Source organism: Vombatus ursinus, unplaced genomic scaffold, assembly GCF_900497805.2.
Source record: "Vombatus ursinus unplaced genomic scaffold, bare-nosed wombat genome assembly UNPS02014793.1, whole genome shotgun sequence".
NCBI classification, from domain to species: Eukaryota; Metazoa; Chordata; class Mammalia; order Diprotodontia; family Vombatidae; genus Vombatus; species Vombatus ursinus.
Window position 1 is genome coordinate 16471222 of NW_020954571.1, and position 16129 is coordinate 16487350.

General features: G+C 42.5%; 1 protein-coding gene across 3 annotated transcripts in view; it reads right to left on the bottom strand.

The window, feature by feature from the left end:
• Window positions 1-347: 347 nt before the first annotated feature.
• The window catches only part of SLC12A3 (solute carrier family 12 member 3), a 47119-nt gene continuing 31337 nt past the window's right edge, over window positions 348-16129 (bottom strand). For 2 of the 3 annotated variants that reach the window (XM_027869552.1, XM_027869551.1), the window contains exons 20-26: window positions 16016-16093; window positions 15539-15640; window positions 14261-14372; window positions 12014-12100; window positions 7809-7944; window positions 6327-6394; window positions 348-816 (exon numbers count right to left, since the gene is read on the bottom strand). In XM_027869552.1, the coding sequence (XP_027725353.1) occupies window positions 675-816; window positions 6327-6394; window positions 7809-7944; window positions 12014-12100; window positions 14261-14372; window positions 15539-15640; window positions 16016-16093 (725 nt within the window). In that variant the 3' untranslated portion in view covers window positions 348-674. The remainder of the gene's footprint in view (window positions 817-6326; window positions 6395-7808; window positions 7945-12013; window positions 12101-14260; window positions 14373-15538; window positions 15641-16015; window positions 16094-16129) is intronic. The other variant, XM_027869550.1, reaches the window with a different exon arrangement.

Below are 16129 nucleotides of genomic sequence, written 5' to 3' on the forward strand. Positions count from 1 at the left end.
AAGTCCATTCAAGTAGTAAGTGATAGGTTTGGGATTTGAACCCAAGTGCTGTTGGCATTAAGACCATCACTCTTGCCACAACACCAACTTCTAAGAACCTTTGGATAATTAGCAGTGGCCCAAATGATGTTTTTCTGATGCCAAAGTAGAAGGAATAAATGAAGAGTGCTTTAAAAAAAAACACCAACAAACACACACATGACTTTGACCCAGGAGCTTTGCACTGAAATTAAGTTACACATTTAAAATAGCTATAATGATGACCAAAAGAAAACTTCCAAAAGAAAATGTGGATCAAGATATTTCCCATCCTTATTTGGTTCCCTAATCCATGATGACCATAAAACAGGGTCTTGTCTTAGGGTCTGTGAACTTAGGTTTTAATATTTTGATGACTACATCCTTTGTAATCCTACATATTTTATGCTTAAAAATCTTATTCTGAGAAGGGGTCCATGGGCTCACTAGACCACAAAAGATGTCTATGGCCCAGAAAAGGTTAAGAAGCATTGCCCTAAGATGAGATCTAAGAGACACATTGGCCAAGGGAAATAAAGTTGAGTCAGTCTTGGAAATCTGCTTATTATGGTGTGAATCCTCAGTGCTTGAGAAAAAGGACTAGCCATTTCCCACACATGGACAGTTACAGCGAGAGTTGAGGCCCAGACCCGGCCTTATTGGCAGTAAAATGTCAGAACGTTTTCTTGATTTCCTCTGGTTAGGATGACAGGAGGTCTCAGATCCTGAGATAGTATCTCCAGCCAAGCCATGTATAGGGAACTTGGGCATTTTCCCTTCCTTCCTATTGGCAAGGTTCTGCAAGGCAGGAGAAAGCAACAGGAGGGGAATTACTAACTGACTTTTTCCCATTTATACCCAGCTTCCTACTTCGTCTTTCAGTCTGGCAGCTGGGTTTATTGTCCCCTCCATAGGACTTATCTGGCCTTCTCATACACCATTGTCCATCCCTGGAAAGATCTCCCCTCTCTCCTCTTCATGACTTTCCCACATCTTCAAGAATCTTATCAAAACTTACCTCTTCCTTCGTGAAGCTTTTCTAGACAAATCCTAACTGTGAGTCACTGGGATCACTTCAGGATCCCTTTCCAGGCATCCACATATGTAGAGCCATGTTGAACTGGGGGTATGTTTCAGTTCTGTGTTTCTTTTGTAGTTTGTCCTGTTCCCCATTCCCTGCAGGGGTGGGGAACCTCTGGCCTTGAGGCCATGTGTGGCCTACTAGGTCCCTGGGTGCGATCTTTTGAATCCTTTTATTAAGGGGATTTGTTCTGTGAAGTTTAGATTCAGTGGAAGGGGGACCTGAGGCCCTAGAGGGCCACCTGGTGCTTGGAGGCCACAGGTTCTCCACCCCTACTCCATCTCACCCCTTACATTCAGTGTGAGGCCCTAGAGCATAAGAACTGAATCTATTTATTGTCTACTTAGCAATTCCCCACATTCAAGTCTTGTGGTGCTTTGCAAACAGTAGGCTGCTAACTTCAGAGAGAAAACCCACGTCCTGTTTGCCTGTAATTCCTCTGGATGACCATTTGAAAATTGCCAGGGATGTAAGTATTAGCTGGTAGAGTTTTAAGATTTCTTTCCTTTTAACTATCCTTCTTGTCTTTTACCTCAATATAGAATATTCAGTCAAATGTTTAAGCTATTTTTATGTAGTGATGTCATAGCAGCACCATGGCCCTGGTGAACTGTTCCAAAAAATAGAGTAATCATTTAAGCTCTTGGGAAAATGTCAGCATTGCTCCATAGATAGGATTGATCTAATATGGAGGAAGAAATCAGGGGCCACATACCTAAGTGTGATCTGAGCAAGCCAGGATATTTCGGATATTTGAGACCTTCTGCCCTTAAATCTCCTCTTACCCAAGCATCACAGTGCTTGAAATTCTGTTGTTAAAAATTCTTCACTTGGAGTCAAGCCTTATCCTCTCCAGTCACATCTCCTTTGACAAGAGGGCATCAACAGGGTGAAGGATCATGAGAGCATAGATTTAGAGCCAGAAGGGACCTTAGAAGTCACCCAGTTGAACCCCTTCATTTTACCAATGAGGAAACTGAGGCACAGAAGGATTTAGTGACTTGCCCAAGATCACACAAGTGATAAAACTGAAATTTTAACCTAGATCTTCAGACTGAATCCAATGCAGTCTACTTCTAAATTATTAGCAAATGAGGTGGGGAAGAGAAGATGATCTTCTCTTGTCAGATGTCAAATTTCCAAATTGCTTTCTTTCATTTGCTTGTGAGGCATATAGAGAGAAATTCATTTGGAAGAGAGAGGAGCTAGGTTCAAATCCAGACTCTGCCACCTTGTGACCTTGGGTAGTAATCAATCAACCAATAAATGAACATTTATTAAATGTCTACTATGTGCCAGGCAAGTCATTTAGGCTCTCTGGGCTTCCATTTCTTCAGCTGTATGTAACAGAGTAGAGAACTTCTGATCAATTTGATAAGCCCCTCCCCCTTATACTCCAGGTAACTGGTTGAAATTACTTTTGTCAAAAGAGGGAACTTCCACAAGGGGTACCCATTGAGGTGCCTTCCAGTTCTAAGTGTATAATCTTGAAATCCTAGGATCCAATCCACACGTCAGCCAGGGACCCTTTATATTCTTGCCCAGGAATGCGCATGAAGCCAGGGAGCCTGATCCCTAGAATGAAATTCCCTTCCCTCTCTTCCCTCTCACCCCAAAGCAGAGGAATGTCTTGCTTATATGGCCAGCCATTCTTAACAGAAAAGAATTTGGGACATGGGACCATGAAATATAACCTCAGGGACAATTTCCCAGCTCTAAAGTCTCTATTAGGGCCATGTGAAAAAAAAGTTCCTCGTGGCTATTTCCAGAACTTAGGGAAATAGATCTTATTATGAACTGAGAATTAAGACTCCCTACTGTACCTAGGGTCAAGTCCTTTTGTGCTTCAGTTTTCTTGCCTGTAAAATGGGGAGAGTGAAACTCACCTTTCTCACCAAATGGATGAATTTATTTTGGAACCATAAAGTATGATGAAAGTCCCAAATAACAAGTATCCTTCAATACTCAGCTCAAGCATCACTTTCTAATGAAGCATTTCTGTATCCCCCCTGCAGCTACTACTCTCCTTCCCCAAATCATATTGTATCCATTTCATATATATCCTGAATATACTTATGTATAGACATCCCACATTAGAATATAAGTTCTTGGAGATCAGGGGCTGTTTTATTTTTGTCTTTGTATCCCCAATGCTTATCATAGTAATGCTTGTTGATTTATCAATCACTTGATTGATATGTGTAATTGGAAAAAAAATACTATTAAATGCAAAAAACCCCCACCAAAACAAAACAAAAAACCAACCCAAATAGTTGATTGATTACTTGTGTCACTTAACTCTGGCAAATTAGGTTCCTTCTGGGAAATGACCCAGAGTCACAAAGACAAACTGTGGAATTTCCCTCCCTAGACATTTTAAGGAAAAGGCTATATACGGTTTTGTGCAGGCCCGCTTAGGAGCAGGAGACTCATAGAGTTTCTTGCCAGGGGGGTCATTAGCCATTGCTGGTGGTGATGGCCAAAAAGATAGTCCGACAGAATGTAACTAGACTGTCCTTTGTGACCTCCAGGGCCTGCTACTGTGGGGACTTCTGTCCTTCCAGGACTAACTTGTTCTACAAGCATTCAGACACTCACACCCTCTGCTCAGGCAGTCATTGGAACTGATTGTTTGGGCTCCCCATTCTCTCCTGGAAAAAGAGAGGTCCTTGGATTGGAGCTCCCAACCACTGGGGTACTGGTCTTTGGGATAAAGATTTATGGCTCCTGGCTTGAGTTTTGGGGGCAAACAAGATTAAATAAAAGCAAAATACATTAGGCTACAATTTTGTACACCTACATCCATACACATGCTACCTGAATAGCTATCTCAGTTCATAATTAATGCTTTCTTCCCAAGTGGATATTCACTGTTTCTTTTTTTGTTTGGTTGGTTTTTTTTTTTTTTGGTGAGGCAATTGGGGTTAAGTGACTCACCCAGAGTCACACAGTTACTAAGTGTTATGTGTCTGAGGACAGATTCGAACTCAGGTCCTCCTGACTCCAGGGCTAGTGCTCTATCCACTGTGCCACCTAGTTGCCCCTAATATTTACTGTTTCTGAAACATAGGTGGAACCTACCACTTCTGGCCAAACTCCTTCTGGGGTGACTCATGTGCTCTGTACTGGCTAAAGACTTGTAGTTAAGCCTCAAAACCTCTGCCTGTCTCTCTAGGTGCAGCTCCCACAGGACCACACCAAAGAGAATAGCCTGGGGAAAAATTGGAGTAGGGATGTCTTTATAGCAGTCCCTAAGAATGCATCATTCATTTCAGGCAATTTTTAGGAAGGAGGCTGGGCAAGATATATTCTGGGAGGCTAAGATGCACAGTCTTAAGGTATTCATGTCACCTTTGCCCCTCACTCCCCAAGAAATATACAAAGTGTTAATTAGCCTAGTTACTGAGGCAGAGGTTAAGTGACTTACCCAGGATCACATAGCTAAGAAATAGCTAAGACATAATTCTAACACAGGCTTCCCAACTCTAAGTCAATCATTCTATCCACTATTCCAACTAGCTGCTTTAAATCAAATCCTACTTCTATCAGTACCCGTGTGACCTTAGGCACAGTTTTTAGTTTTCTTATCTATAAAATGAAGATATTGGATTGGATAAGATGCCTTTAAGGTTCCTTCCAGCTCTAAATGTATGCTACCTTAAATTTAGTTTCTACTTAGATTCCCACTACCAGCACCACCATCATCACTACAAAATAATCAGGCAACAGGGCAGGATCTATCTTCTCTCTATACCCTTTTCCCAAATGGTGATAATAATGAAAAGAATGCCAATAACAATAGCATTTGACATATAGATAGCACTTAAAGTTTGCAAAATACTTCAAATTCATGAGCTCTGATTTGGTAAGGAGGTGCTGGATTAGGGAGCCATTATGGTGTGTCCAAGATCTGAGATACCAAGGATCTGTCACTGACTCCAATCACAGGGGCCACAGATAAGGTGTTCCCTTCCCTCTACACCCTGTGTCCCACCATACCTCTGTACTGTCTTACAAATGCTTCTGCTCCACTCCCCTGACCCCCTCCCAAGAGGGTTGCACCTCATTTTGAGTCCAGGAATAGTACTTTCCATTATGTCCTCCCCACTCCTAAAAGAACAGATGTCATAAGGTAGGTTTTAGAGCTAGAAGGGACCTTGCAGATTATCTATTCCACATACATCCAGTTTTACAGATGAAGAAACTGAAGCCCAGGGAGTTTAAATAACTTTCTCAAGGTCACAGGTAGTAAATGGCAGAACCAGGTCAAGTCCAGATTCATGAACAACTGGGCCTTGGACAAGGTGTGAACACCTGGTTGACTCCATGTGGTTATTAACACCTGCCTAATTATTAATGCCACCCTTCCCAGAATCAAGGAGAAATGACTCAGAAGTTGAGCCACACAGCTGTTGAAACATACAAGTCATGTGTTGGTGTTTTTTTTCCAGGGGAAAAATACAGAAGAGGCACCTGTTTGGCGATCTTCCCAGAGGACTCAAGCTGGCAGTTTACCACTGGACATCTCTGTCCAGTGGTCCTGGTGGTCCTGGTGGCTCTTCCCATTATCCATCTCCTGTCTTTCCCTCAGGCCCCTCTAAAAGTGATTTATCCCACCTCCAAACTCCCATCATGCTTTGTGCCTTAAGCTCTTGTGCTGATCTCATTCTGTTTTGAGTTATGTGTACTGGTAATATCTCTCCTACTAGACTGGAAGCTCCTTGAGGGGAGGGAGATTTCATGTCTTAATCATCTTTATACGTGTTTTGCTCAGAATGGGTGCTCAATATGTGCGAGGTAAATTGAATTGAAGAGATTCAGAACAATTGAGCTGGACGCAAGGCCTTGGCTTTCAGCTAATATGAGACAGGACAAAAATGAGAGGAGGTGGTTCAATAAAATGTACCTCTTCCTGAGTGGAATGCACTGCTAGAATATGCTAGGGTACCTCAGGTTCCACTTATGAAGCTGATTTAATGTGAAAAGAGAAAAGAGGGAGAAGAAATAAAAACACTGGAGTCAGTGATTCTGTAGCCCCCAGTAAGGGGCTTATGGGCCAGCAAATCCAGTTGAAGTGCTCTGTGATGAGAGCTGGAATAGATTACCTCTCCAGCAACACACTGGAATCACCAACTGATCATGGTCCCTTATGCCTTTGAGCCAGGAAGGCAAGCCTTTCCTTCCCTGGCTTGGGACAAGCTTCTCAACCTGGTTGGATTTGACTTACATGACTATGAGAGCAGCATCTCGGGAGTAATCCAACAGAACTTCGTTCAGCCTTACTTGCCGAAGGGACTGAGGGGAGAACAAAACTCATCAGCACCCATGACATGGACAGCAGCCCATCCAGGGATGTCTCTATCTTAATTTTGAATTACAGGTTCTTCACCTGGGGTCCATTAATTTTTTTTAATGTTTTGATAACTATATTTTAATAGAACTGGTTTTTTAGTTTATGCATTTTATTTCCATAAAAATATTTCATGAAAATAATTTATAGTATTTTATGCATTTAAAAATAGCATTCTTTTTTTTTTGAGAGAGGCAGTTGGGATTGAGTTGCCCAGAGTCATACAGCTAGTAAGTAAAAATAGCATTCTAAAAAGAGGTTTATAGTCTTTGCCAGATTGCCAAAGGGGCCCATGACACAAAAAAGGTTAAGAACCCCTGGTCTAAATGAATATGCATTCTCTGGTCTCCTGGAGAGGTAGAGAAGTTTCAGAACAATTTGGAATTTAATTGCCAAGCGTACCTCCTTCAGGACTCCTTCCCTAATTGACTGACCCTTACTCAACACTGATATAATTAGTGAAGTATATTAATTTGCAATTCTTATATTTTGCTTTGCATGTGTCTTTAAACAATTAAAAATTTTGAGGGGCAGCTAGGTGGTGCAGTGGATAGAGCACCAGCCCTGAAGTCAGGAGGACCTGAGTTCAAATCTGGCCTCAGACCAAACACTTGACACTTACTAGCTGTGTGACCCTGGGCAAGTCACTTACTCCCAATTTCCTAAAAAAAAAAAATTTTTTTGGGTGGGGATCCTGACTCCCCAACTGGATTATAAGCTTGGTTAGTGATTGAATTTTTTATTTCTCTTCCTCCTCCTTCCCCCAATACCTAGGAAAGGTCTCTGGACACCACAAGCAATCAATAAATGTTGATCAACTGTCTAGAGGGAAAATTTGTAGGGGGTGAGAGGTGGGAGTGGAATGATAACCATCATCTTAGTGGAACCTCTAAAAAATAGAGAAGGCAGCATGGTAAAGGGGGAAAGCACTGAATTTGAACCTAGGAAGCCCAAATCCTCGTCCTAGCTATGCTGCTAACTAACTCCCTTTGGGTCCTGGGGCAAATTGCTTTCTCTTCCCTGGCTAAGGAACCACTATAAGATAAAGGTTTGGCCTAGGTGATATCTAATATCTTATTCAGCTCCAAGATTCGATTCAATTTGATTCCACCCCCTCCTATCATTTACCCCAGAGAAGAAGAGACAGAGGACAGATGTAGGGGTTATATGAAAGTCATCAGCCCGTGTGAGCAACAAATCTGGCAGCATGGCCTGATTTCTACTGTAAATCAAACTAGTCCAGCTAATTCGCTCCAGGTGCCATGGGGGCAGGAAGGTGGGGAGGGTCCCAATTCTCCACTTGCCCTCTTCCCTCCCCGCTCCATGGCACCAGTTCAGAAATGTCCTTGCCAACTGTACCTTCATTTTGTTCTTATTAATCTCCTCATCTGAGATCTTCCAGGGGCAATCACGTCGCATCTCATTAACGGTAGCCTCATCCTTGAAGCCATCGTTCAGCCGAAAAGGGGCAATCATGTCCTCAAATCGCTTGGTGCTGAGAACAGAAGAAAGAATGTTAGAAACTCTGCCTTCACTGCGTACCAGGTAGTAGGAGGATGAAGGTGGAATGGGATGCAATAAGAAGAGGGGAAGGGAAGAGGAAAAGAACAAATATTTCTATGATACCTACAACATGCCAAGTGATTTACAATTTCATCTGAACCTCACAACAGCCTTGCAAAGGTAAATGCTATTATTATCCTCATTTTACAGTTGAGGAAACTGAGGCAAACAGAGGTTAAGTGACTTGACTAGGGCACATAACTAGTAAGTGTCTGAGGCTGGATTTAAACTCAGGTCTTCCTGCATTCCTAGGGCAGCTGGATGGTACAGTGGGTAGAGTGCTGCTGCACTTGGATCAGGAAGATGATTTTTCTGGAATCCAAATCTGGCCCCAGGCACTCACTTGGTGTGTGACCCTGGGCAAGTCACTTAACCCTGTTTGTCTCAGTTCCATGTCTATAAAATGAGCTGGAGAAGGAAATGGCAAACCACTCCAGTATCTTTGCCAAGAAAACCCCAAATGGGGTCATGGAGAGTCAGATACAACTGAAATGACTGACTCCTGGTCTATTCATTGTGCCATCAGCAGCCTCTGATAAGACTCAGTAGCATCCCTCCACATTTATCCATCCCCAACAGATCTTAAAGCATTCCTTTCCTTTCACTCTTCTTCCCTGAATGATGATAGCTGGCATGAGATCTGTAAGGTACTTTACATTGCCAGAAAAACTATTTAAATCAAAGTTTTCTAAACTGAATCTTATTTTAAATGCCTGGCCAGAGGTGGGGGTGGTGAGGGTAGAGTGCCAGTTAAAGGCATCATAATGAATAGTTTCAAATAAATAATAATTCCTATCTATCAGATCTTCTGTATTGATCTGGACTTTCTCCAGGGGTCTCCTATCTTGCCCAGGCTGGAAGTCTGGCAGCCACTCACAGGCCCAACCAGCAGCATGGAAGCTTTGGAAGCAAATGGAAGCTTTGACCTACTCCATTTCTGCCCTGGGCTAGCTCTCCCCTCCTCTGGCAGCTAGGTGGCCTCTCATTCCCTGAGGATTCACCACATTGGTTCAAGACTTAGTATAGAGGGGCAGCTAGATGGCACAGTGGATAGAGCACTGGCCCTGGAGTCAGGAGGACCTGAGTTCAAATCCAGTCTCAGACACATCATACTTGCTAGCTGTGTGACCCTGGACAAGTCACTTAACCCTGATTGCCTGGCCAAAAAAAAAAAAAAAAGACTTAGTATAGATACTACAATTTAGAATTCCTGAGCTCAAATGATCCACCAGCCACAGCCTCCACAGTTGAAGAGATTACGGGCAGGGATGACCACATCTAGACTATATCCTATTTACTTTGTACTGTATTTTTATCTTGTGTTTATTTTATATTTGCTTATATGGATATATGTTGTTTCTTCCAACAGAATGTAAGTTTCTTGAGGGCAAGGACTATTTATTAAATTTAAATTGAAAATCCCCAGCACCACTGTTGGAGGAGTTGCAAAATGATCCAGCCATTCTGGAGAGTAATTTGGAATTATGCCCAAAGGGCTATGAAACTGTGCATACTCTTTGATCCAGCAATACCACTACTATGTTTGTATCCCAAAGAGATCATAAAAAAGGGAAAATGACCCATATGTACAAAAATATTTATAGCAGCTCTTTTTTTTTTTTTTGGCTAGGCAATGGGGTTAAGTGACTTGCCCAGGGTCACACAGCTAGTAAATGTCAAGTGTCTGAGGCCAGATTTGAACTCAGGTCCTCCTGACTCCAGGGCTGGTGCTTTATCCACTGAGCCACCTAGATGACCCCCATGGCAACTCTTTTTGTGGTGGCAAAGAATTGGAAATTGAGGGGATGCCTATCAATTGGGGAATGGCTGAACAAATCATGGTATATGACTGTGATGGAATACTACTGTGCTTTAGAAAATGATGAACAGGGTGCTTTCAGAAAAACCTGGAAAGACTCACATGAATTAATGCAAAGTGAATTGAGCAGAACCAGGAGAACATTGTACACAGTAACAGCAACATTGTGCAATGATCAACTATGATAGACTTAGCTCGTCTCAGCAATACAATGATCCAAGACAATTCCAAAAGACTCATGATGGAAAATGCTATCCATATCCAGAGAAAGAAGTATGGAGTCTGAATGCACATTGAAGCATATATTTTCACTTTTTGATTTGTTTTTTCTTTCTCATGGTTTTTCCCTTTTGTTCTGATTCTTTTTTCACAACATGACTAATATGGAAATATGTTTAACATGATTGTAAATATATAATCTATATCAGATTACTTGCTGTCTTGGAGGGGGAGAGGGAAGGGAAGAAGGGAGAAAAATTTGGAACTCAAAATCTTATAAAAATGAATGTTGAAAAATATCTTTATATGTAATTGGAAAAAATAAAATACTATTAAGTGCAAAAAAAATATCCCCAGCACCTAGCATAGTGTTTGTCACATAGTTGATGCTTTAATAAATGCTTGCTGATTGATTTCATATTCTCTTCGTGTGGTGGTACACTTGTTGTTACATGGAGAGGAGGATAGTCCTTGACCAAACCATTTCAGTTCCTCCTTTTTCCAGCTTCCAAGCAGTGGCGGGGAAAGTGACGAATAAGCATAAAGCCAGATCACCCTGAAATATGGGGGTAGGGACCTCTCCTCCCTGAGCTGGTTGAGCTTCTTATAACAAGAAGCACCAGGACTGGAGAAAACTCAGGAATTAGTGAGTTTAGAAAGCCATTCATTCCTATGGACAAACTTGGCCCCCTCAAAGGCGGCCCTAAGAGGAAGCTCAGGGATTGGAGTTTGGAGTTTGAAGTTTGGAGTTTGAAGCATCCCACAGCTTGTAGTGCTTCTTTATGGGGAAACTCTGTCTTTGGAAAACCTTGGAAAACCTCCAAAATTCAGTATAAATGCTACCTTCTATATGAAGCCTTTCCTGTCCTCCCCATCCTTCCTCTCCTCCCCAGTTTGTGCCCTCGCTACTTAACTTGCTTTGTGCTCATTTTAAAAATATATATTCTGTATGTATTTATTAAGTTCATGTTGTTTCCCCCATTAGAATGTAAGCTCCCTGAGGGCAGGGAAGTATTTCACTTTTGTCTGCATCCCTAGGGCTTAGCACAGTGCCTGGCCCATATTAGGTGTTTAATAAATGCTTGCTAAACCTGGCAGGAAGACTTCTGAAGGAGAGGAACTCAGTTGTGACCTGGCACATGTCAGGATTATTGGATTTAGAGATGGAAAAGACATTTAAAGATCATCTGGTTGATGTCCTCCTTTTACAAAGAAGGAAATCAAGGCCCAGAGAGGGAAAGAAAGGGATTTGATCAAGATTGTACAGTAGTGAAGTCAAGAATCAATCCCAGGTCCTCTGAGGCTAAATTTAGTGCCTTTTTCACTAAGCCAAAGACATTTGATAAAAACTTAGACTAGGGGTAAGGAACCTGTGGCCTCGAGGCCACAGGTTCCCCACCCCTGACTTAGACCCTCTGCCAGGCCTTACCTCTTTGTGCCTTGGAGAAAGGCCTAGGCAGTAATGTTCAGAAAGCAAGAGAAAACCACAAAGAAACCACCCTTTACCATCATCACCACCACTGTAATAAGCAGCTCTAGATGCTTGTTTTCCCTTCCTTTCTCTCAGAGAATCACAAAATTGCCGAGTTGGAAGGGACCTCAGTGGCCTTCTAATCCAATAAGGACCTGAAAAAGAATTCAGTGCACCACACATCTAACAAATGGTCAACCCACCTTAGCTTGAAGACCTCCAGAGGGAGGAATCCCACTAGAGAGTCCAATTCTCTTTTGGATAGCTCTGTTAGGTAGTTTTCCCCTAAGTCAAACCTTTATTTGCCACTTGGTAATTTGTCCAGGATCCTAAGAAGTTGAATATCACCACTGAGGGGAGATCTACCCTCTCTTCCTGGGACATATATAAAAACAGTGGAATCCCATTTGAGACCATCTGTAAAATGGGCTAGTTGCCCCTACCCATGTCCACCATGCCCCTGAGCCCCAAAGCTCCAAAAGAGAGAATTACTGTTCTGGCCGAGGCTTCTGATTGATGTCAGGAAGGACGTGAACTTCGTGGAATCCTAGACGGAACTTGCTCAGCAGTGAAATGATCCTGTAAGGCAGGTGAAGATAGACTTGTTATTGTTGTTTTTTCCCAATCACTTATCAAGTAATAAAAATGACTCTCATTTCTATAGTGCTTTAAAGTTTACAAAGAGCTTTCCTCATAAGAACCCTGTGAGGCAGGTTTGATTATCCCATGTATTTTCACAGTTTTTCAGAAAGAGACGGGGTGACTTGCCAAGGGTCACAGCTAATGGGAGTTAATACAGGTCTTGCATCTCTTCTGATGTGATTTTACTCTCCCCATCTTTTCATGTCTTTATCTCACAGTTGGGGCTGTAAATGTTTGTTCTTGCACCTGGCATTTTCAAAAGCATGAAAAGGGGACACAAAACCAAAAAAAAAAAAATTCTCCAATGTTCCTCTAATAGGAACACACTTGGGTTTCAAGATAAACAAACACTGAGTACAGAGCTAGGGGTTTGTGATGTGGGGCTTACTCAGAGTTGAGATCTCCCCACGGTGTGATTTTTGGGGTGCTTAGGTTGCTAAAGAGCTACCTCCCTGGATGTTTCCAATGTGCCAGCACTGTGAAAGGCACTGAGGAACAGTCCCTGTTCTCAAGTCACTTAGAATCTTGATGGGAACAGGAGACTCCTCCCCATGAAACAGAAAACATTCAATTTTTCTGCTAAGGGGCTCTGCCTTTTTGTGCTATGTTCATTTAGAAAAAGAAGGGATCTGTTTGAGTCAGGAAGGATTCACAGAAGAGATGAAGAACTTGAGCTGGGCCTTGAAGGGTGGCCAAGATTTGGATAGATGGAGGGAAAAGAGTAGGAAAGCCATCCCAGATGGAAGGAAAGGCTCAGACAGGTGCAAATGGTTTCTGTGAAAGAGACTGGCCTAGACTGAATGAAGGTTGTGTGCTTGAGAGTGGAAGGAGATATGTTTGCATGCACAGGTATGGAAGGGAGCCTCAGATCAGAGGAGGCCTTCAAAGCATCTACACGGGTAATTCCACATTGTTTATTTTGTTCATTTAGGAACAATTATCTATAAAGAGGGGGAGGGCAAGGGAACAGCCTGCAGAGGGGCTGGTCTAGCTAGTGCCAATGAAGCTAGTGGGTGGAGGAGGGGGCCGAGGAATAGGGGTTAAAGGTGAAAGTTGCTAGAATGACATGTCCCTGAGAGCCTGTTTAAGTTGCTTATCACTTTCCTTGAAGGATTATATTCTTCACCTCCACCCCCAATTGCTTACTGGCTTTTTACCAGAGGGAAAGGAAGTTCTCCATCCAGGTGTGACCTCTCTCACACATGAATGACTCCCCTCTGATATGATTTATTTTCTTTTTTAAAAATAAATTCATTATTTATTTTTAACATTCATTTTTTCCTTCTTTCCCTCCATTGATCCCTCCCTCCACCCATTGATAAAGCAAGCAATGTGATATCTGATCTTATTTTAAAAGCAAATTTCACCCTCCCCATCTTCTTATGTCCTTTAGCTCACAGTGGAGGTGGTATATGCTTGTCCTGGCCACCTGGCATTTTCAGAAGTATAAAAGGGGGATATGAAACCAAAAACAATTTCTCAAATGTTTCTCTAATAGGAACAACTTGAACCTCAAAATAATCAAACATTGAGCACTGGAGCTTGGAGTCTTTGCGGTGGGATTGCTTCACAGGTGAGACCTCCCCACTGTATGGTTATTTGAGTAACTGGGTTGCTATTAGAACAGCCTCCTTGCCTTCTGATTGGCTTCTCTGCCTTGAATGTCTCTCTACTTCAGGCCATCCTTCTCTCAGCTGTCAAGTTGATTGTTTAGACTTAAGAAACTGATGCATCCGGGCAGCTAGGTGGCACAGTGGATAGACCAACGGCTCTGGAGTCAGGAGGACCTGAGTTCAAATCCAGTCTCAGACACTTGATACTTACTAGCTGTGTGACCCTGAGCAAGTCACTTAACCCCAACTGCCTCACCAAAAAAAAAAAAAAGGGCAATGCAAATAAAGACAAGTCTGAGATTTTAAGAAAGTGATACATCCTGCACAATTTTTTTTTTCAGAGAGCCAGGTGTAAACATTTATCGACATACCATTGCTTCATCAGATAGTGTCATAACCAGTCCTTGAGTACCTTTGAATGCCCCAAACTCAGAGGACACTGGCTGATGGCAAGGGAGGTAAGTCTCCATCCACAACCACTTACGCCTTTCTCTCTTCATCCATTCTGTTGATCTGGCCCCCAACAAACACTCGGGTCTTACACTTGTTCCACCTCTTCTTTCGCCCGAGGAGATAGGGAATCAGGAGGGTGAGGCCTTGTCAAAGTCAAAGATAACATCAAAGGAGTCAAGAGTACGTAAGAGCCAGTGGCACCAGCCGCCCCACTGCCCACCTGCCTCTGCTGAGTCACAGTCTTTTACTGCCGCCTGTGGGTCTTCTATGGACATTTTATCACTTCATCAACAACCTTTTGTAAAATGCCATCCACTGTGTTCAAGGGACTGGACCAGGTGCTTCAATATAGAAAGACATTTGCAGTTTGTCTTACAAGGTCAAAGAAAGCAATGTGATTGAATGGAACCCCCAGGCACTGGTCTGGGAGTCGGGAGACCTGGGTTCTGGTCTTGGGTCTTGATACTAAGTCAGTCTTGGCCTTGGGCAATTAAATTCATAGAATTATAGGATCATAGAATGTAGGCAGCCAGGTAGTGCAGTGGATAGAGCATTGGGCTTGGAGTCAGGAAGATCTGAGTTCAAATCCAACCTCAGACCTTGGGCAAGTCAATTAACTTCTGTCTCAGGTTCCCCATCTGTAAAATGGGGATAATAATAACATTTACCTCCCAGAATAGTTGTGAGGATCAAATGAGATAATATTTATAAAGTATTATATAAATGCTAGCTATTATTATTATTACATCTGGGAAAGACCTTAGGTACTTTACCACTCCCAATCCCTAGGTTTTAGTTCCTTCATCTGTAAAAAAAAAAAAAAAAAAAAAAAAGGGATGGGAGTGGTCTGTGGAATAATAGGTTCCCTTCAGCTCCAAAATCTATGATTCTATATTGTTTTATTTATCAGCAAATTTCTGAGAGGAAAGAGAATGGACAAGATCAGCATCATAGGACTTAAGAGTTGCAAAGGACTAAGAGTCATCTACTTGTTCCTATTTTCATAGCATAGGACCAAGATATACAGAGAGGGGAATCCATTCAAAATTTCATAGCATGTTACTGGAAGAATCAAAAAGACTCAGGAATCTCAATCAATAAGACCGAGGACAGGATTCCCAGATCAGTACCCTTTCTGCTAGAAACTACTGTGTCTCATGAATGATCATGTCAAAGACATGGTAGAAAAAAAAATGGCCCCAAAAGATGGCAAAAAAAAATTAGGGGATGGAGGATGGCAAAGAAAGAGGCAGAAGGGCTCCTTTATAGACTCATACCTCAGAAATCTGGTATTTTGGGGGTTACTGACCTCCATCATCAAAGAGCCAGTAGATATCAATGTTCTTCTTGCCCTGTTCAGACTGGAATATGGTGCTTGCTTGTTCTTCAGCCACCAGAACTTCTGGGTTCACTAGAAAAAGATAAAGGATAATCCATGAGACAAGAGACATACTTACCTATGACTCTATGGCTGGGGGGCAGGTAGCTCACACACCTTATCCATGAACCTTTTCTCCTTTCCTTTTGGCAGACCAAAATTACCCCCATTCCCTGCTCCTTGATCATGACTTTATTGTAGGCATGAGGAGCTGTGGGGATATCCTGAGGCCATCACAAAGCCAGATGTATTATGTCATGGACAAGTCTGTCTCCAGCCCTTTCACTGACCTTTTTTCAACCATGACTCTAAAGGAGGGAGCGTGTGTAAGAATATGGCCTAGGCCAGCCAGCTAACTGCCTCACAAGTTGACAGATCACTGATGGCTGAGTCTTAGAGGGGGCTGACATGTACCACTGACAGGTGGCCTAGCTCCATTGACTCTGGGTTCTTTCTGGTCTTCAGCTGGGTCAAATACAGGATTAACTACAAGAAAGAGGAGAGAGGCGTCCTTGAATACAG